General features: G+C 42.4%; 1 protein-coding gene across 7 annotated transcripts in view; it reads right to left on the bottom strand.

The window, feature by feature from the left end:
* Window positions 1-4,058: 4,058 nt before the first annotated feature.
* amph (amphiphysin) overlaps window positions 4,059-16,562 on the bottom strand; it is a 144,721-nt gene continuing 132,217 nt past the window's right edge. For all 7 annotated transcript variants that reach the window (XM_052477317.1, XM_052477318.1, XM_052477319.1 and 4 more), the window contains 3 exons: window positions 6,887-7,075; window positions 5,836-5,937; window positions 4,059-5,396 (listed from right to left, as the gene is read on the bottom strand). In XM_052477317.1, the coding sequence (XP_052333277.1) occupies window positions 5,292-5,396; window positions 5,836-5,937; window positions 6,887-7,075 (396 nt within the window). In that variant the 3' untranslated portion in view covers window positions 4,059-5,291. The remainder of the gene's footprint in view (window positions 5,397-5,835; window positions 5,938-6,886; window positions 7,076-16,562) is intronic.

The raw sequence follows: 16,562 nt of genomic DNA, 5'->3' as shown, positions 1-16,562 counted from the left end.
CTTTCCATGGTTGAATGCGGTGGTTTGCGATTTCTGGTTAGGGTAGGTTTTAATGGTCACAGTGGGTACAACATCGTCTATACACTTCCTTATAAACTATTATTCTCTGAGACTACCCGGAACATATCCCAGCCCGCGGGATCAAAACAATCTTGAAGCATGGATTCCGATTGGTCAGACCAGCGTTGTCCTTATCACGGGTACATCCTGTTTGAGTTTCTGCCTATAAGGAAGGGAGGAGCAAAATGGAGTCGTGGTCAAATTTGCCATAAGGAGGGCGGAGAAGGGCCTTGTCTGCATCACTGAATTTAGAGTAGCAGTGATACAGTGTTTTTCCAGCACGAGTGCTACAGTCAATATGCTGATAGAATTGAAGTTGCCTTGCTCTCATATTTGATTTGTTAAAATCCCCAGCTACAATAGGTCTCTGACCTCCTCCCTATAGGCTGTCTCATTGTTGTCGGTGATCAGGCCTACCACCGCTGTGTCATCGTAAAACTTAATGATGGTGTTGGAGTCGTGCCTGGCCATGTAGTCATGAGCACAGGAGTGGACTGAGCATTCATCCCTGAGTGGCCCCTGTGTTGAGGATCAATGTGGCGGATGTGTTGTTACCTACCCTTACCACCTGGGGCAGCCCATCAGGAAGTCCAGGATCCAGTTGCAGAGGGAGGTGTTTAGTCCCACGGTCCTTAGCTTAGTGATGAGTTTTGAGGGCACTAAGGTGTTGAACGCTGAGCTGTAGTCAATGAATAGCATGCTCACATAGGTGTTCCTTTTGTCCAGGTGGGAATGGGCAGTGTGGAGTGCAATAGAGATTGCATCATCTATGCAAATTGGAGTGGGTCTAGGGTTTCTGGTATAATGGTGTTGATGTGATCCATGACCAGCCTTTCAAAGCACTTCATGGCTACAGGCATGAGTGCCAGGGGTCGGTAGTCATTTAGACAGGTTAACTTAGTGTTCTTGGGCACTGGGATTATGGTGGTCTGCTTAAAACATGTTGGTATTACAGACTCGGAAAGGGAGAGGTTGAAAATGTCAGTGAAGACACTTGCCAGTTGGTTAGCGCATGCTCGCAGTACACGTCCTGGTGATCCGTCTGGCCCTGCAGCCTTGTGAATGTTTACCTGTTTAAAGGTCTTACTCACATCAGCTGCGGAGAGTGTGATCACACAGTTGTCCGAAACAGTTGGTGCTCTCATGCGTGTTTCAGTGTTATTTGCCTCGAAGCAAGCATAGACGTAGTTTAGCTTTTCTGGTAGGCTCGCGTCACTGGGCAGCTCTCGGCTGTGCTTCCCTTTGTAGTCTGTAATGGTTTGCAAGCCCTGCCACATCCGAAGAGCGTCAGAGCCGATGTAGTATGATTCAATCTTAATCCTGTATTGACGCTTTGCCTGTTTGATGGTTCATCGGAGGGCATAGTGGGATTTCTTATCAAATTCTGGGTTAGAGGCCCGTTCTATGAAAGTGGCAGCTCTAGCCTTTAGCTCAGTGCAGATGTTGCCTGTGATCCATGGCTTCTGGTTGGGGTATGTACGTGCGGTCACTGTGGGGACGACGTCATCAATGCACTTATTGATGAAGCCAATGACTGATGTGGTGTACTCCTCAACGCCATCGGAGGAATTTTGGAACATATTCCAGTCTGTGCTAGCAAAACAGTCCCGTAGCTTAGCATCTGCTTCATCTGACCACTTTTTTATTGATCAAGTCACTGGTGCTACCTGCTTTAGTTTTTGTTTGTAAGCAGGAATCAGGAGGATAGAATTATGGTCAGACTTGACAAATGGAGGGCGAGGGAGAGCTTTGCATGCGTCCCTGTGTATGGAGTAGAGGTGGTCCAGAGTTTTCCCCCTCTGGTTGCACATATAACATGCTGATAGAAATTTGGTAAGACAGATTTAAGTTTTCCGGCTCTCTGTGAAGCATAAGATATTAGATATTTAATTACTGACATTGGTTTTATAGTTTAAATATGACTTTTATGATGTTTTTTGTGTCCTTGAGTATTTAGAAAAGTGCTAGTCCTATTTAAATAAATATTAGTATTAGGGTTGCACATTTTGGGGACTATTCAGGAGGTGAAAACTTTCTGTGGGAATTAAGGGAATATATGGGAATTAACGGGAATATATGGGAATTAACAGGAATACATGCAAATTAATATGAATACTATTTAAATGTAGATGTTTTTTTGCATTGGATATATTTACCATACCCTATGGAGACAAAGTAAAAGGTTTATGTTTCTATCGTAAGTAGACATAATTGCAAATGATTAAATCTTTCCAATATTTTTTATTTTTTAAATGAAGTTACGTATTGAACTTTAATTAAATGAGTTGACTCTTCACATGGGATGATTTCACTGAACAACAAAAGAAAGGGAATATTGAATGATCCCCAATGATCCATCGCATCTCCCCCAAAAATGTTTTCGACATACATCTGTAAATTGATACTAAAGCTTTGGTTGTCTTCCTCTCAGGCTTCCATGTCTTATCCCTGGACCTCCTCAATGTCCACCTCTTGAACATCAGACTCTGAGGGCTCATCTTCACTGTCACTTTCCAACCTTGTTGAGGATGGCTCGTTGTCAGGCTCAAAAAGCCTCAAATTTGCCCGGATGGCCACCAATTTTTCAACCCTTGTATTGGAAGTGTACTTCGCCAGACTGCCAAGAACCTTGGCCTCATCCAGGTCAAGGTAGATTGCTGCTATAACTTGATGACCCTTCACATACCTAACCATTTCCTTGGCTCTCTTGTAGAGTGTATCCATTGTTTTCAGTGCCATGATGTCCTTGAGGAGCAGATTCAATGCATGAGTAGCACAGCCAAAGGGTGTGATGTGAGGGTAGGACTCCTCTACTTTAGAGCAAGCAGCCTTCATGTTCGCAGCATTGTCTGTCACCAGCAAATACCTTCTGTGGTCCAAGGTCATTGATGACTGCCTTCAGCTCATCTGCAATGTAGAGACTAGTGTGTCTGTTGTCTCTTGTGTTTGTGCTCTTGTAGAATACTGGTTGAGGGGTGGAGATTGCATAGTTAATTATTTCCATTAGAGATGATTGCAATGCAGTGCTTTCTCTATGATTTGCTTGACCTTCACTTGAACTCTATTGAACTCTGCATCCAGCAAACGAGTAGATAAGGCATGTCTGGTTGGAGGGGTGTATGCTGGGTGAAGAACATTCAGAAATCTCTTCACCTCAGGATGGTAAGTTGGTGGTTGAAGATATCCCTCTAGTGGTGTGGGGGCTGTGCATTGGCAAAGTGTGTGGGGTTATATCCTGCCTGTTTGGCCCTGTCCAGGGGTATCATCGGATGGGGCCACAGTGTCTCCTGACACCTCCTGTCTAAGCCTCCAGTATTTATGCTGCAGTAGTTTATGTGTCGGGGGGGCTACGGGTCAGTCTATTATATCTGGAGTATTTCTCCTGTCTTATGCAGTGTCCTGTGTCAATTTGAGTATTACTTGATATCGAAGGAGTGCCTTTGATTTGACGGGCTGCTCATACGCAGGTCAGTGCGACACAACGTCGCCATAACATCACCTACAAGCGTGATCTGGCATTTCTATTGGAGAAGCCGTTTCTGGAGCTTTATCTACAGTGTACAGGCACTTTGATTTGTCTCGCAAGTGCAGTAAATTGAATGTCGATGACCCCGCCACGCAAGTTCCTGTTTTTCCATGAACAACAAAAATCGTATTTGGATATTTTTCTTTGAAAAAATACTATTTGAATATTGGAATGTATTTGGAAATACACTTGGAAAGTATTGACATGTATTTTCAGATAGAAGTGTATTTCCAGATACAAATATTTAAATACTCCATGCATTTGTACCCCGGTCTGTTCGGTCCTCCAGGGTATTTGGAAAGAAGTATTTGAAAATAGTTTCAAATAGTATTTAGTGGAAATGATTAGAAAAATACTTTCAAATACTTTCAAATAGAAGTAGTTGATTTGGCCAGACAATAAGTATTTAAAATACTTAAAATACGCATGTATTTGAACCAGATCTGCAAATAATTCCCAATCAACGAGGAGCTGTAACATATGAACTATTCTTTATTCACCTTTAGATAAATAATCACAGATATGTATATCACAAAAAAAGGTTATACAGTGAGGGCTAAACTGTACGAAAACAGGAGTGACGTCATATGCTATACTGAACAGTTGGACTATTGTGACCCTACAGTATATAAACCAATTACATAAATTGCATATCTTGATTTCTCTCCCAGCACCTTCCCAGTGATCTTAAACTTTAAAAATATAAAGTTAAATAAATACAATTTATCATAACATTTCATTCACAAATAAATAACTTCATATGTCTTTCCACTGGTTGACTTGGTTTCTTGTATATATGTAATTGCAGATATAAGGTATAAGGATATACACATTAACGTTTTATGTTCGGGAGCTACAGTGTTATTTTTTTAAATTTTACTTTGAGAAAGCTGCATCTGCCAGTTCCCCCGGATCTCAGCTTCATCACAAACATAATTTTTCATGCTGGAAACTCATCGGACGTCCCATTCAAATGCTCAGAATTTCAACGTCAATTATATTGTTTCGGCAAGAGCACAGCATGTCTTGTCAATGAACAATGTCAACACTGAGTACTCCCCAAAAATAATCACTACAGCCGCACACAAAAAGCCATGACACTACAAGAGAACACTAACAATGATGCAAGGTAACATTTATGGCTGAAATGTCAGAAAGAAAACACTTAAAGTAACACTCAAGAACAGTTAGATAGATCATAGCACTACAGATTCTTAGAAATTCCACTGCAGAGCAACAAAATCAATACAATACACCTGGTGCAGAGAAGATAAGGTAACTTTTTTTTTTTTTTTTTTCTTCAGGAGGTATTTCTCATTTGAGTTTCTCCTTGAAACAGATATGGATTTACATGTGGAGGTCAAGGGATTTACATGTGGAGATCACCACACTTCCAACAAAGCACACATCAATTTCGCTGCTGCTTAAAGGTTAACAAACAACAAAAAAAAAAGGGTAGACCAAACTATCGCATCATGCTCATGTTATTTTTCGTTATGCTCCCGAGCAGGTACTAGTGTTTATCCACACTTGGTTTGTTTTTTTGTTGTTGATTGTTTGTGTCCTTCCCTCTATCAGTGACGGCCTTTGGTCTGTCTTGCAGACAAGGTCACAGACGGGTTAGCAGACGCTCGGCTAGACATTGTCTGGAGAACACGGGCCCCTTTCACCTCCCCCCACAACTCTTTTCTCCGTGATCAGATGGTTACTCCAAGCGCTGTGTGAAGTTTTCTGGGAAGAGTCCTTTGTGGGCACTGGCCCCAAGGTGCGACCATTCGCTTTCCTTGATACCTGTAAGCCAACCCGCATCCTGGAAAACATAGAGAAAGTGAGGCAAGAGGTGAATTTCATTGACCATGGATATGCCTGTGTACTAGGCTGGTAGCTAACATAAAGCTAAACTACTCTATTTGTGTATGTGTTAGGTAGACAAGGACCCAGCTCTATTTCGGTCCTTTTACTTCGTCAAAAGCCTATCCTTTCAGTGTTCACAGATCTATGAGGCATAAGCAATATGGTTATGGCTCCACCAAGTGGATCATCGGGAATAATGTTACATGGAATCTGGCCACTGTACTGGAGTGCTGTGTTAGTTTTTTTTCATACCAATGATCTGAGATCCGCTCTATTTGACCATATTTATGATATTCTATGGACGTGAAGTGCTCAGTATTTGCACAGGATTAATATAGCGTTCTTAGAATTTGAAAGCTGATTTAATACAGTGTGAATACAGAGTTTTTCCTCACCTGATCTTCTGCTGTAGCCGTGGGAACAACCAGAACCACGTCACCTTTCTTCAGCTCCAGCTCGTCTGAGTTTGCAGCTTCAAAGTCATGCAGAGTCTCCACCTACAGGATAGGAGTTCATAATACAGCATGAGAGCATGTGTGTGTGTGTGTGTGTGTGTGTGTGTGTGTGTGGTGTGCATCCAAGTGTGTGCTGATAACGGTATACAACTGTTAGGAAATTATGATTAATATGACTGAACAAATCATTTTAAATGGAACTGTAAGTAAACTTATACTCTGTGATATTATATCTGATTAACAATATGAGTTCATAAGAAGAAATTGTGTGACGGGACAAGGAGGAATAGAATGTTAATGAACACCATTTCTACTGGGCAGGAACAAATGGGTTGTAGACTGTGTAAACACATAAGGTCGTTAACCTATGGTTGACCCCAACCTGAAACTTAGCTCTGGGGTTTTTAGATTAGGCAGAGGGTGCATTCCTAGGGTTTCTGTTAATTAAACCTGTCAGTTCAGTGGTGATCGATAATGTTGAGGGGTCAAAAGTTATCTGGAAGTGTGTTAGTAAGATAGAATGAACTTTTCACCTTACTTTGTCCTGTCGAGAGGGGGGTTTCGTTTAAGACAGTGAAATGACGTCATGATCTGTATTTAAACTGATGCTTTTGCTTTGAGTGGGAGCGCGCTCCGATAATAAATTCTATTACCTATTATTTAAAGACTGGTCTGCGTCTATTTTATGCAACAAGAAATCTTACAATTTCTCATAAAATAGATGAAGGGCTTTCAATTGATGAAAGCACATTGGCATAATTAAATTATACTAACAACAACAAAATACAGTTATTCTATTTTGAGTGTTTTCAGTTTAACACTATAGGGCCAAACCTGGCAAAGCCCAGCTGTACTATGAATCCACCACAGTCGCTGGAAAGACCAACCGAAAAGAAAATATCCTACCTAGCCAGCACAGTACAATTCAGGTTAGCCTTTTTGTGTGAATCAGGGAGGTCTTGTGGGTGTGTGTGTGTGGACCAGGGAAAACCTTGTAAAGGAAGCCAGGAGGGAGTCCTGGTGGGCCGTCGGAGGTGGTGATGTCTTTGGCCGTCTGGGTGTCCGCTGTCACTCCGTTGTTGCTGATGGTCGTTGGGGAAATGTCAATAATGTCGCGGTCATCGTCACCTTCGTTGCTGGAGGCTGGCTCAATCACCACTGAGGGAATAGGCATCTTCTCCTGGTGAGGAGAGAAAGCCGTTAACGAGACACAATAACACCGTAGACCACACTATTTACCAAATCCACACCTTTATACATGCTAAAACGTAGCCATAGAAGCAGTTGACAAGAAATAAATAGAATGATTTTCACACCACAGATCCACATAGTTTCGAAACATGGTTTCATTGGATTCATATGTTGACATTTTCAGTGTCTATTTTCATGAATACCATCCGTGTTTACATCAATGGCTACAGTACATCCCAATAGTTCTAAAACAAAAAACTTCATTTCCTTGTCTCTTTTCCTTCATGACCATTCATCACAAACATGATGACCTTGTGTAAACAACATGGTGGAAACCAAACCTCGAAGGTCATCAAGGAAAGTCGGTGAGGGATCAGGGGACATGACCAAGAGAAATTCGGGGCCCCAATTATATTTTTTCGTTGTATACCAGTAAGATATTTCAAGTTTGCACCAACATTTTGTTACATTAACTTTTAAAAACATAATATGCAAAGGGAGTGGAGCTGTCCAAGGCCACCGACAATAAGATAAAATAGGGGTAAGTTCAACAGCCGTGATGATGACCACCAAAAAAGTCAACAGCCCTAATGACAAGCAGTAATCAGCAGATGTTCTCCTCCTGTACAATGGCGCCGGAGGTGATGGCTGATGTTTTACAGTCCCCTAACCAATTATGCTATTGTGTGTGTTTTTTCGAGTTATTTGTAACTTACTTTTTTGTACATAATGTTTCTGCCACCGTCTCTTATGACCGAAAAGAGCTTCTAAACATAAGGACAGCGATTACTCACCTCGTACTGGAATACGTTTTTGTCTTTAACGAGTCGGACGCAAAGGATTTACTTCAGACACCCGACAAGGCCTAAATCCCCGTCATTCACAGCAGAAAGAGACAGAGAGAATCAGGGACGTAGGTCGGGGAGCCTTGTAAAGATCCGATGGCGACTGTAATCTTCCTTCACCATCAGTCCTATTAGCCAACGTACAATCATTGTATAATAAAATAGACGGACTTCGATCACGTACATCCCACCAACGGGATATTAAAAACTGTAATATCTTATGTTTCACCGATTCGTGGCTGAACGACAACATGGATAACACAGCTGGTGAGTTTTACGCTGCATCGCCTCTGGTAAGACAAGGGGTGGCGGGAAATATATATTTGTAAACAGCTGGTGCACAAAATCTAATAGTAAGGAATTCTCTAGGTTTTATTCACCGGAGTTAGACTATTTCATGATAAGCTGTAGACCACACTATTTACCAAGAGAGTTTTCATCTACAGTCTAGAAGTTTACATACACCTTAGCCAAATACATTTAAACTCAGTTTTTCACAATTCCTGACATTTAATCCGAATAGGTCAGTTAGGATCACCACTTTATTTTAAGAATTTGAAATGTCGGAAAAATAGTAGACAGAATGAATTATTTCAGCTTTTATTTCTTTCATCACATTCCCAGTGGGCCAGAAGTTTACATACACTCAATTAGTATTTCGTAGCATTGCCTTTAAATTGTTCAACTTGGGTCAAACGTTTCGGGTAGCCTTCCAAAAGCATCCCACAATAAGTTGGGTGAATTTTGGCCCATTCCTCCTGTGTGATCATGCTCGCCATAGCCGATGTGAGTAAGACCTTTAAACAGGTCAACAGTCACAAGTCCGCAGGGCCAGACGGATTACCAGGACGTGTACTCCGAGCATACACTGACCAACTGGCAAGTGCCTTCACTGACATTTTCAACCTGTCCCTGACCGAGTCTGTAATACCAACATGTTTCAAGCAGACCACCATAGTCCCTATGCCCAAGAACACTAAGGTCACCTGCCAAAATGACTAGCACCCGTAGCACTCACGTAGCACTCATGTCTGTAGCCATGAAATGCTTTGAAAGGCTGGTCATCGCTCACATCAACACCATTATCCCAGAAACCCTAGACCCACTCAAATTTGCATACCGCCCCAACAGATTCACAGATGATGCAATCTCCATTGTACTCCACATTGCCCTTTCCCACCTGGACAAAAGTAACACCTATGTGAGAATGCTGTTCAGGCCTCCCGGGTGGCGCAGTGGTTAAGGGCGCTGTACTGCAGTGCCATCAGAGACTCTGGGTTCGCGCCCAGACTCTGTCGTAACCGGCCGCGACTGGGAGTTCCGTGGGGCGACGCACAATTGGCCTAGCGTCGTCCGGGTTAGGGAGGGCTTGGTCGGTAGGGATGTCCTTGTCTCATCGCGCACCAGCGACTCCTGTGGCGGGACAGGCGCAGTGCGCGCTAACCAAGGTTGCCGGGTGCACGGTGTTTCCTCCGGCACATTGGTGCGGCTGGCTTCCGGGTTGGATGTGCGCTGTGTTAAGAAGCAGTGCGGCTGGTTGGGTTGTGTATCGGAGGCTTTGACTTTCAACCTTCGTCTCTCCCGAGCCCGTACGGGAGTTGTAGCAATGAGACAAGATAGTAGCTACTAGAACAATTGGATACCACGAAATTGGGGAGAAAAAGGGGTTAAAAAAATAATAATAAAAAAAAGAGAATGCTGTTCATTGACTACCGCTCCGCATTCAACACCATAGTGCCTTCAAAGCTCATCAATAAGCTAAGGACCCTGGGACTGAACACCCCCCTCCGCAACTGGATCCTGGACTTCCTGACAGGCCGCCCCGAGGTGGTAAGGGTAGGTAACAACATTTGCCACACTGATCCTCAACATGGGGGCCCCTCAGGTAAGTGCTCTGTCCCCTCCTGTACTCCCTGTTCACTCATGACTGCATGGACAGGCATTACTCCAACACCATCATTAAGTTTTCCGATGACACAACAGTGATCACCGACAATGATGAGACAGCCAATAGGGAGGTCAGAGACCTCAGGATAACCTCAGGATAACAACCTCTCCCTCAACGTGATCAAGACAAAGGAGATGATTGTGGACTACAGGAAAAGGAGGACCGAGCACACCCCCATTCTCATCGACGGGGCTGTGGTTGAGAGCTTCAAGTTCCTTGCTGTCTACATCACCAACAAACTATCATGGTCGAAACACACCAAGTCGTGAAGAGGGCACGGCAAAGCCTATTGCCCCTCAGGAGACTGAAAAGATTTGGCATGGGCTCTCAGATCCACAAAAAGTTCTACAGCTGCACCATCGAGAGCATCCTGACTGTTTGCATCACTGCCTGGTACGGCAACTGCTCGGCCTCCGACCGCAAGGCACTACAGAGGGTAGTGCGAACGGCCCAGTATATCACTGGGGCCATGCTTTCTGCCATCCAGGATCTCTACACCAGGCGGTGTCAGAGGAAGGCCCTAAAAATGGTCAAAGACTCCAGCCCTAGTCATAGACTGTTCTCTCTGCTACCGCACGGAAAGCGGTAACGGAGGGTCAAGTCTAGGTCCAAAAGGTTTCTTAACAGCTTCTACCCCCAAGCCATAAGACTCCTGAACAGCTAATGAAATGATTACTATTTGCATTGTGACCCCCCTCTTTTACTCTGCTGCTTCTCTCTGTTTATTATCTATGCATAGTCACTTTAATGGATGGCTGCAAACTTTCTACAATTAAACTCGGACAAAACAGAGATGCTTGTTCTAGGTCCCAAGAAACAAAGAGATCTTCTGTTGAATCTGACAATGAATCTTAATGGTTGTACAGTCGTCTCAAATAAAACTGTGAAGGACCTCGGCGTTACTCTGGACCCTGATCTCTCTTTTGAAGAACATATCAAGACCATTTCGAGGACAGCTTTTTTCCATCTACGTAATATTGCAAAAATCAGAAACTTTCTGTCCAAAAATGATGCAGAAAAATTAATCCATGCTTTTGTCACTTCTAGGTTAGACTACTGCAATGCTCTACTTTCCGGCTACCCGGATAAAGCACTAAATAAACTTCAGTTAGTGCTAAATACGGCTGCTAGAATCCTGACTAGAACCAAATAATTTGATCATATTACTCCAGTGCTAGCCTCTCTACACTGGCTTCCTGTCAAAGCAAGGGCTGATTTCAAGGTTTTACTGCTAACCTACAAAGCATTACATGGGCTTGCTCCTACCTATCTCTCTGATTTGGTCCTGCCGTACACACCTACACGTACGCTACGGTCACAAGACGCTGGCCTCCTAATTGTCCCTAGAATTTCTAAGCAAACAGCTGGAGGCAGGGCTTTCTCCTATAGAGCTCCCTTTTTATGGAACGGTCTGCCTACCCATGTCAGAGACGCAGACCCCGTCTCAACCTTTAAGTCTTTACTGAAGACTCATCTCTTCAGCGGGTCATATGATTGAGTGTAGTCTGGCCCAGGAGTGGGAAGGTGAACGGAAAGGCTCTGGAGCAACGAACCGCCTTTGCTGTCTCTGCCTGGCCGGTTCCCCTCTTTCCACTGGGATTCTCTGCCTCTAACCCTATTACAGGGGCTGGGTCACTGGCTTACTGGGGCTCTCTCATGCCGTGCCTGCAGGGGGTGCGTCACCTGAGTGGGTTGATTCACTGTTGTGGTCATCCTGTCTGGGTAGGCGCCCCCCCCCTTGGGTTGTGCCGTGGCGGAGATCTTTGTGGGCTATACTCAGCCTTGTCTCAGGATGGTAAGTTGGTGGTTGAAGATATCCCTCTAGTGGTGTGGGGGCTGTGCTTTGGCAAAGTGGGTGGGGTTATATCCTTCCTGTTTGGCCCTGTCTGGGGGTGTCCTCGGATGGGGCCACAGTGTCTCCTGACCCCTCCTGTCTCAGCCTCCAGTATTTATGCTGCAGTAGTTTGTGTCGGGGGGCTAGGGTCAGTTTGTTATATCTGGAGTACTTCTCCTGTCCTATTCGGTGTCCTGTGTGAATCTAAGTGTGCGTTCTCTAATTATCTCCTTCTTTCTTTCTCTCTCTCGGAGGACCTGAGCCCTAGGACCATGCCCCAGGACTACCTGACATGATGACTCCTTGCTGTCCCCAGTCCACCTGGCCATGCTGCTGCTCCAGTTTCAACTGTTCTGCCTTACTATTATTTGACCATGCTGGTCATTTATGAACATTTGAACATCTTGGCCATGTTCTGTTATAATCTCCACCCGGCACAGCCAGAAGAGGACTGGCCACCCCACATATGCTCTCTCTAATTCTCTCTTTCTTTCTCTCTCTCTGAGGACCTGAGCCCAAGGACCGTGCCCCAGGACGACCTGACATGATGACTCCTTGCTGTCCCCAGTCCACCTGACTGTGCTGCTGCTCCAGTTTCAACTGTTCTGCCTTGTTATTATTCGACCATGCTGGTCATTTATGAACATTTGAACATCTTGGCCATGTTCTGTTATCTCCACCCGCCACAGCCAGAAGAGGACTGGCCACCCCACATAGCCTGGTTCCTCTCTAGGTTTCTTCCTAGGTTTTGGCCTTTCTAGGGAGTTTTTCCTAGCCACCGTGCTTTTACACCTGCATTGCTTGCTGTTTGGGGTTTTAGGCTGGGTTTCTGTACAGCACTTTGAGATATCAGCTGATGTATGAAGGGCTATATAAATAAATTTGATTTGATTTGAAATGCACGTTTAGGTTCAACCGAAGAAAGATGAAGGCTACTTATACATATTCACAAATTGGGTATGAGCGTGGAGTGGATAAACATTAACAAATAGATGTACGAAGGGCTATATAAATAAGTTTGATTTGATTCGATTTAACTCTACCTACATGTACATATTTCCTCGACTAACCGGTGTCCCCGCACATTGACTCTGTACCGGCAGCCCTGTATATAGCCTCGCTACCGCTATTTAACGACTTCTCTTTAATTATTTGTAATTATTGTATATTTTTTTTTAACTTATCTATTTTTTTTACTTAACATTAACATTTTCTTAAAACTGCATTGTTGGTTAAGGGCTTGTAAGTAAGCATTTCACAGTAAGGTCTACCTACACCTGTTGTAAGCGCCGCATGTGACAAATTCAATTACTTGATTTGATCAACGAGTCAGAGCATCTCAGCGCACGAGGACAAACGAGTTTGCTCTTATTCTTATACCGTTTGAAAATATGGGGGATTATTCAGAAAAGAGGCATTTATAAAGGGGGGAATAGATTCCCACTCAAATGGAATTAGATTGTCATCGATCTACATGTGCGTAGGAAATGTCATTTTCAACAAATACAGTATGGAAGTGATCACCACAAACGAATACACAGTAAAAAATAAAATAATAATAATAATAATAATAATAACAATAAACACCAGTGCAATAAGGTGACAACATTATTTTACAGTTCAGAATGTGAGAAGTTTGGGAGATTTTTGGTATTTTCTCTACTGCTCAAAGACTACTTGAAACTAGGCAAGTTATGTACATCTGTCTCCTAATCATTCATACCATTTATCTATTTGTAAGTCGCTCTGGATAAGAGCGTCTGCTAAATGACTTAAATGTAAATGTAATGGGTCTGTACATAAGACCGTCAGATCACAATATTGATTTTAGTCCAAAAAGTCTGGACATTACAATTCTTCCGGCACGGGGAAAATGTAACAGTAGCTGGGGTCAAATGTCAAATAAATCAATCATATAAACTCACTTAACTTAAAAAAAAACAGTCAAGTTTATGAACGATCATATCATAGACATACAGTATGGAATGATTTTGCAATAAATACAAGTATTTCTATGTACGTAACCAATATTTACCGTAACAACCCCATTCGCTTCCCCTCAAAACATCTTGAATTGTCTGATGTTGTACAGGTCATATCTGTTTTAAATTATTTGGCACTCTACAGAACCCCAAGGCTATTTTAAGTTAGTATTTGTATAATTAATACAATCTTAAAGTAAAATCCCTTATTTTCAACATTTGGCTGCTTGTATTACAATTGCACCCCAACCCTAGCAGCCATGACAAAACATTATGTGTCTAGCAAGAGACACGAATAGTGACACTTGTCAGTGTTAAGCCAACATATAGTAATAGTGAGATGTTTGACTGAACAATTTCAAGCAGGGAGAGAACTTAAACATTGGCATATACTGTTTCATCACACTAGCTGGTTTCTGTTTGAGAAAATTAAATGTGTTACAATTACCCCTGGTCTCCCCTACTAGCAGCACTGCAAAATATAGTTTAACCACCAGAAAACAACACAATATATACATTCAAAATATATACGGCAAAAACAGCACTATTCAACACAAAACAATATATGAACATAAAATATTTAGAGCATAGATAGGTTGGTTATTTAGCAACAAAACCGTAGCGTGCGCAACTATAGGGCAAAACAGACGGGGTTGGCTTAGGTTGCTGACAACTTGTAAACTATATTTCGTCTCCAATGTTATTGTTGGTTAGCAAGCTAATGCATTTTTTTTTGTTGCCATATTAGCATAGACGTGACATCGGTCAAGACACCTCAAAACAAGACATAGTATCAAGATCAAGATACAAGTAGCTGGAAAGAGCCACCTACGATTCCCCACACGGCAGCTTCTTGTCATTGTTGCTATCTGGCCATCCAGAATCACAACAGACAGACTTCTGCCATTGGCGCGTACGCATCGTTTCCGTGACGTTGCCAGCTAAAAAAACATACTTGTATCAGAACTGCTATTTGAATTTTGAATTTAAGGGTTAAAGTTATAAGTGATAATAACAATGTATGTATGAACAAACAGGATCTGGAAGAATTACACAACAAGGTTTATAACACACCATAGAAAATACATTTACTTCAAAAACGTCGTAAACTACTATCTGCCCAAATCATCATCTCCCACTGGGCACAGATGTCATTTCAACGTCTACTCCATGTTGGTTCAACGTAATTTCATTGAAATGACATGGAAACAACGTTGGCCCAAGCAGCGTGTGCCCAGTGGACTAGTAGATCTTTGATAGTGCTACTGGTGTAACACCTAACACTTGTAAACCTACTTGCTACTGCTTGTTTCAAGTAAAGTCATGTGAAAAGGAGGCTTTTGATAGAAAATATTAACAGCAAAAAAGCTTGTTTTCGATGTGTGAAAACAGTATCCTATAAAGGAGATCCGTTTTGAGGACAAGTTTGATACCAAGCTTGTAGATGATATGTTCATAATGTTGAGCATTGTGCAGCAATCCGGATACCATGCTACTTCAACATTTCCATCACTCAGTAACACTTAACCTTCAAATTATATAGCAGGTGCTTTTGTTGCGCAACAAACTTAAATAACAGTACATCTCACAGACCAGGTAGCGGAAATCAGATGCCACAACTTTTTTTGCGACGTTCGCTTTTGTCATGTCTGCAGTATGTCATCATAATGATCCCATTATGTAGGCAGATTCAAATAAAGTGTTAGCAACAATGCTGGCACTGGTATCAGATACATCACCACGATGAGGATAACGGGGATGCAACTTTCAGTAGTCAGTTTGTTACCTTCCTGAGGAAAACCTTTAGCATCCACAGGTGCCTACAGTTCAGACAAAGAGATGTTATTGATGCAGACCAACCACCATAAGGCTACGGATATAAAAAAAAAAGAAGAGTTAAGACAAGTGCCTGTTCTCCATTACACAAAGTACAATGTCTGTTCTTCACCAAATAGTTATCCATCTGAACGCTCAGTAAAGTTGCAACCTCCTACATAAGAAAAGGACGAAAATAACTTTCATAGATTTTGTCACGGCGGCGTTAAAGGTAGCATTCACAAGAACTGTGAGTTATGATTATTGCAGTTGTTTGCGGTTCAGCAGCAATTAATGACAGTTCACAATACTACATGGGAAGCAATTACGTAACGTCTACCGTGGAATGGGGGGCAATAAAAACAGAAGCAAAGTGAACCATTGAAAAGCAGTTTCAATGTAAAACATTCGACTGACATCTGCCTACAGCAAATGCATATACATTTTAGTTGGCAGTAGAAACATTTATTGCGATGCGATCGTGGTTGTGGTATTCCCATTTTTTTTTGTGGATTAACTGTCGCCTTGTTCGTTTGACTTTGTTTGGTATAGCCCTTTTGTTTAATTTCGGGAATAGTTAAACACCCACACCAGTAGAAATCCACTGTTTTCGAGCTGAGAGACGATGGCCAGAGCTTACCCAGGCTGTTGCACATTGATTTAAGACAATAAGTCATCATTTTAGTCAATGTATGATACAGTGGGGAGAACAAGTATATGATACACTGCCGATTTTGCAGGTTTTCCTACTTACAAATCATGTAGAGGTCTGTCATTTTTATCATAGGTACACTTCAACTGTGAATCTAAAACAAAAATCCAGAAAATCACATTGTATGATTTTTAAGTAATTAATTAGCATTTTATGGCATGACATAAGTATTTGATCACCTACCAATCAGTAAGAATTCCGGCTCTCACAGACCTGTTAGTTTTTCTTTAAGAAGCCCTCCTGTTCTCCACTCATTACCTGTATTAACTGCACCTGTTTGAACTCGTAACCTGTATAAAAGACACCTGTCCACACACTCAATCAAACAGACTCCAACCTC

Source organism: Oncorhynchus keta, chromosome 23 (assembly GCF_023373465.1).
Source record: "Oncorhynchus keta strain PuntledgeMale-10-30-2019 chromosome 23, Oket_V2, whole genome shotgun sequence".
Lineage (NCBI taxonomy): Eukaryota > Metazoa > Chordata > Actinopteri > Salmoniformes > Salmonidae > Oncorhynchus > Oncorhynchus keta.
The sequence above is the reverse complement of the archived record's forward strand: the minus strand, read 5'-3'. Positions and strand labels throughout refer to the sequence as shown.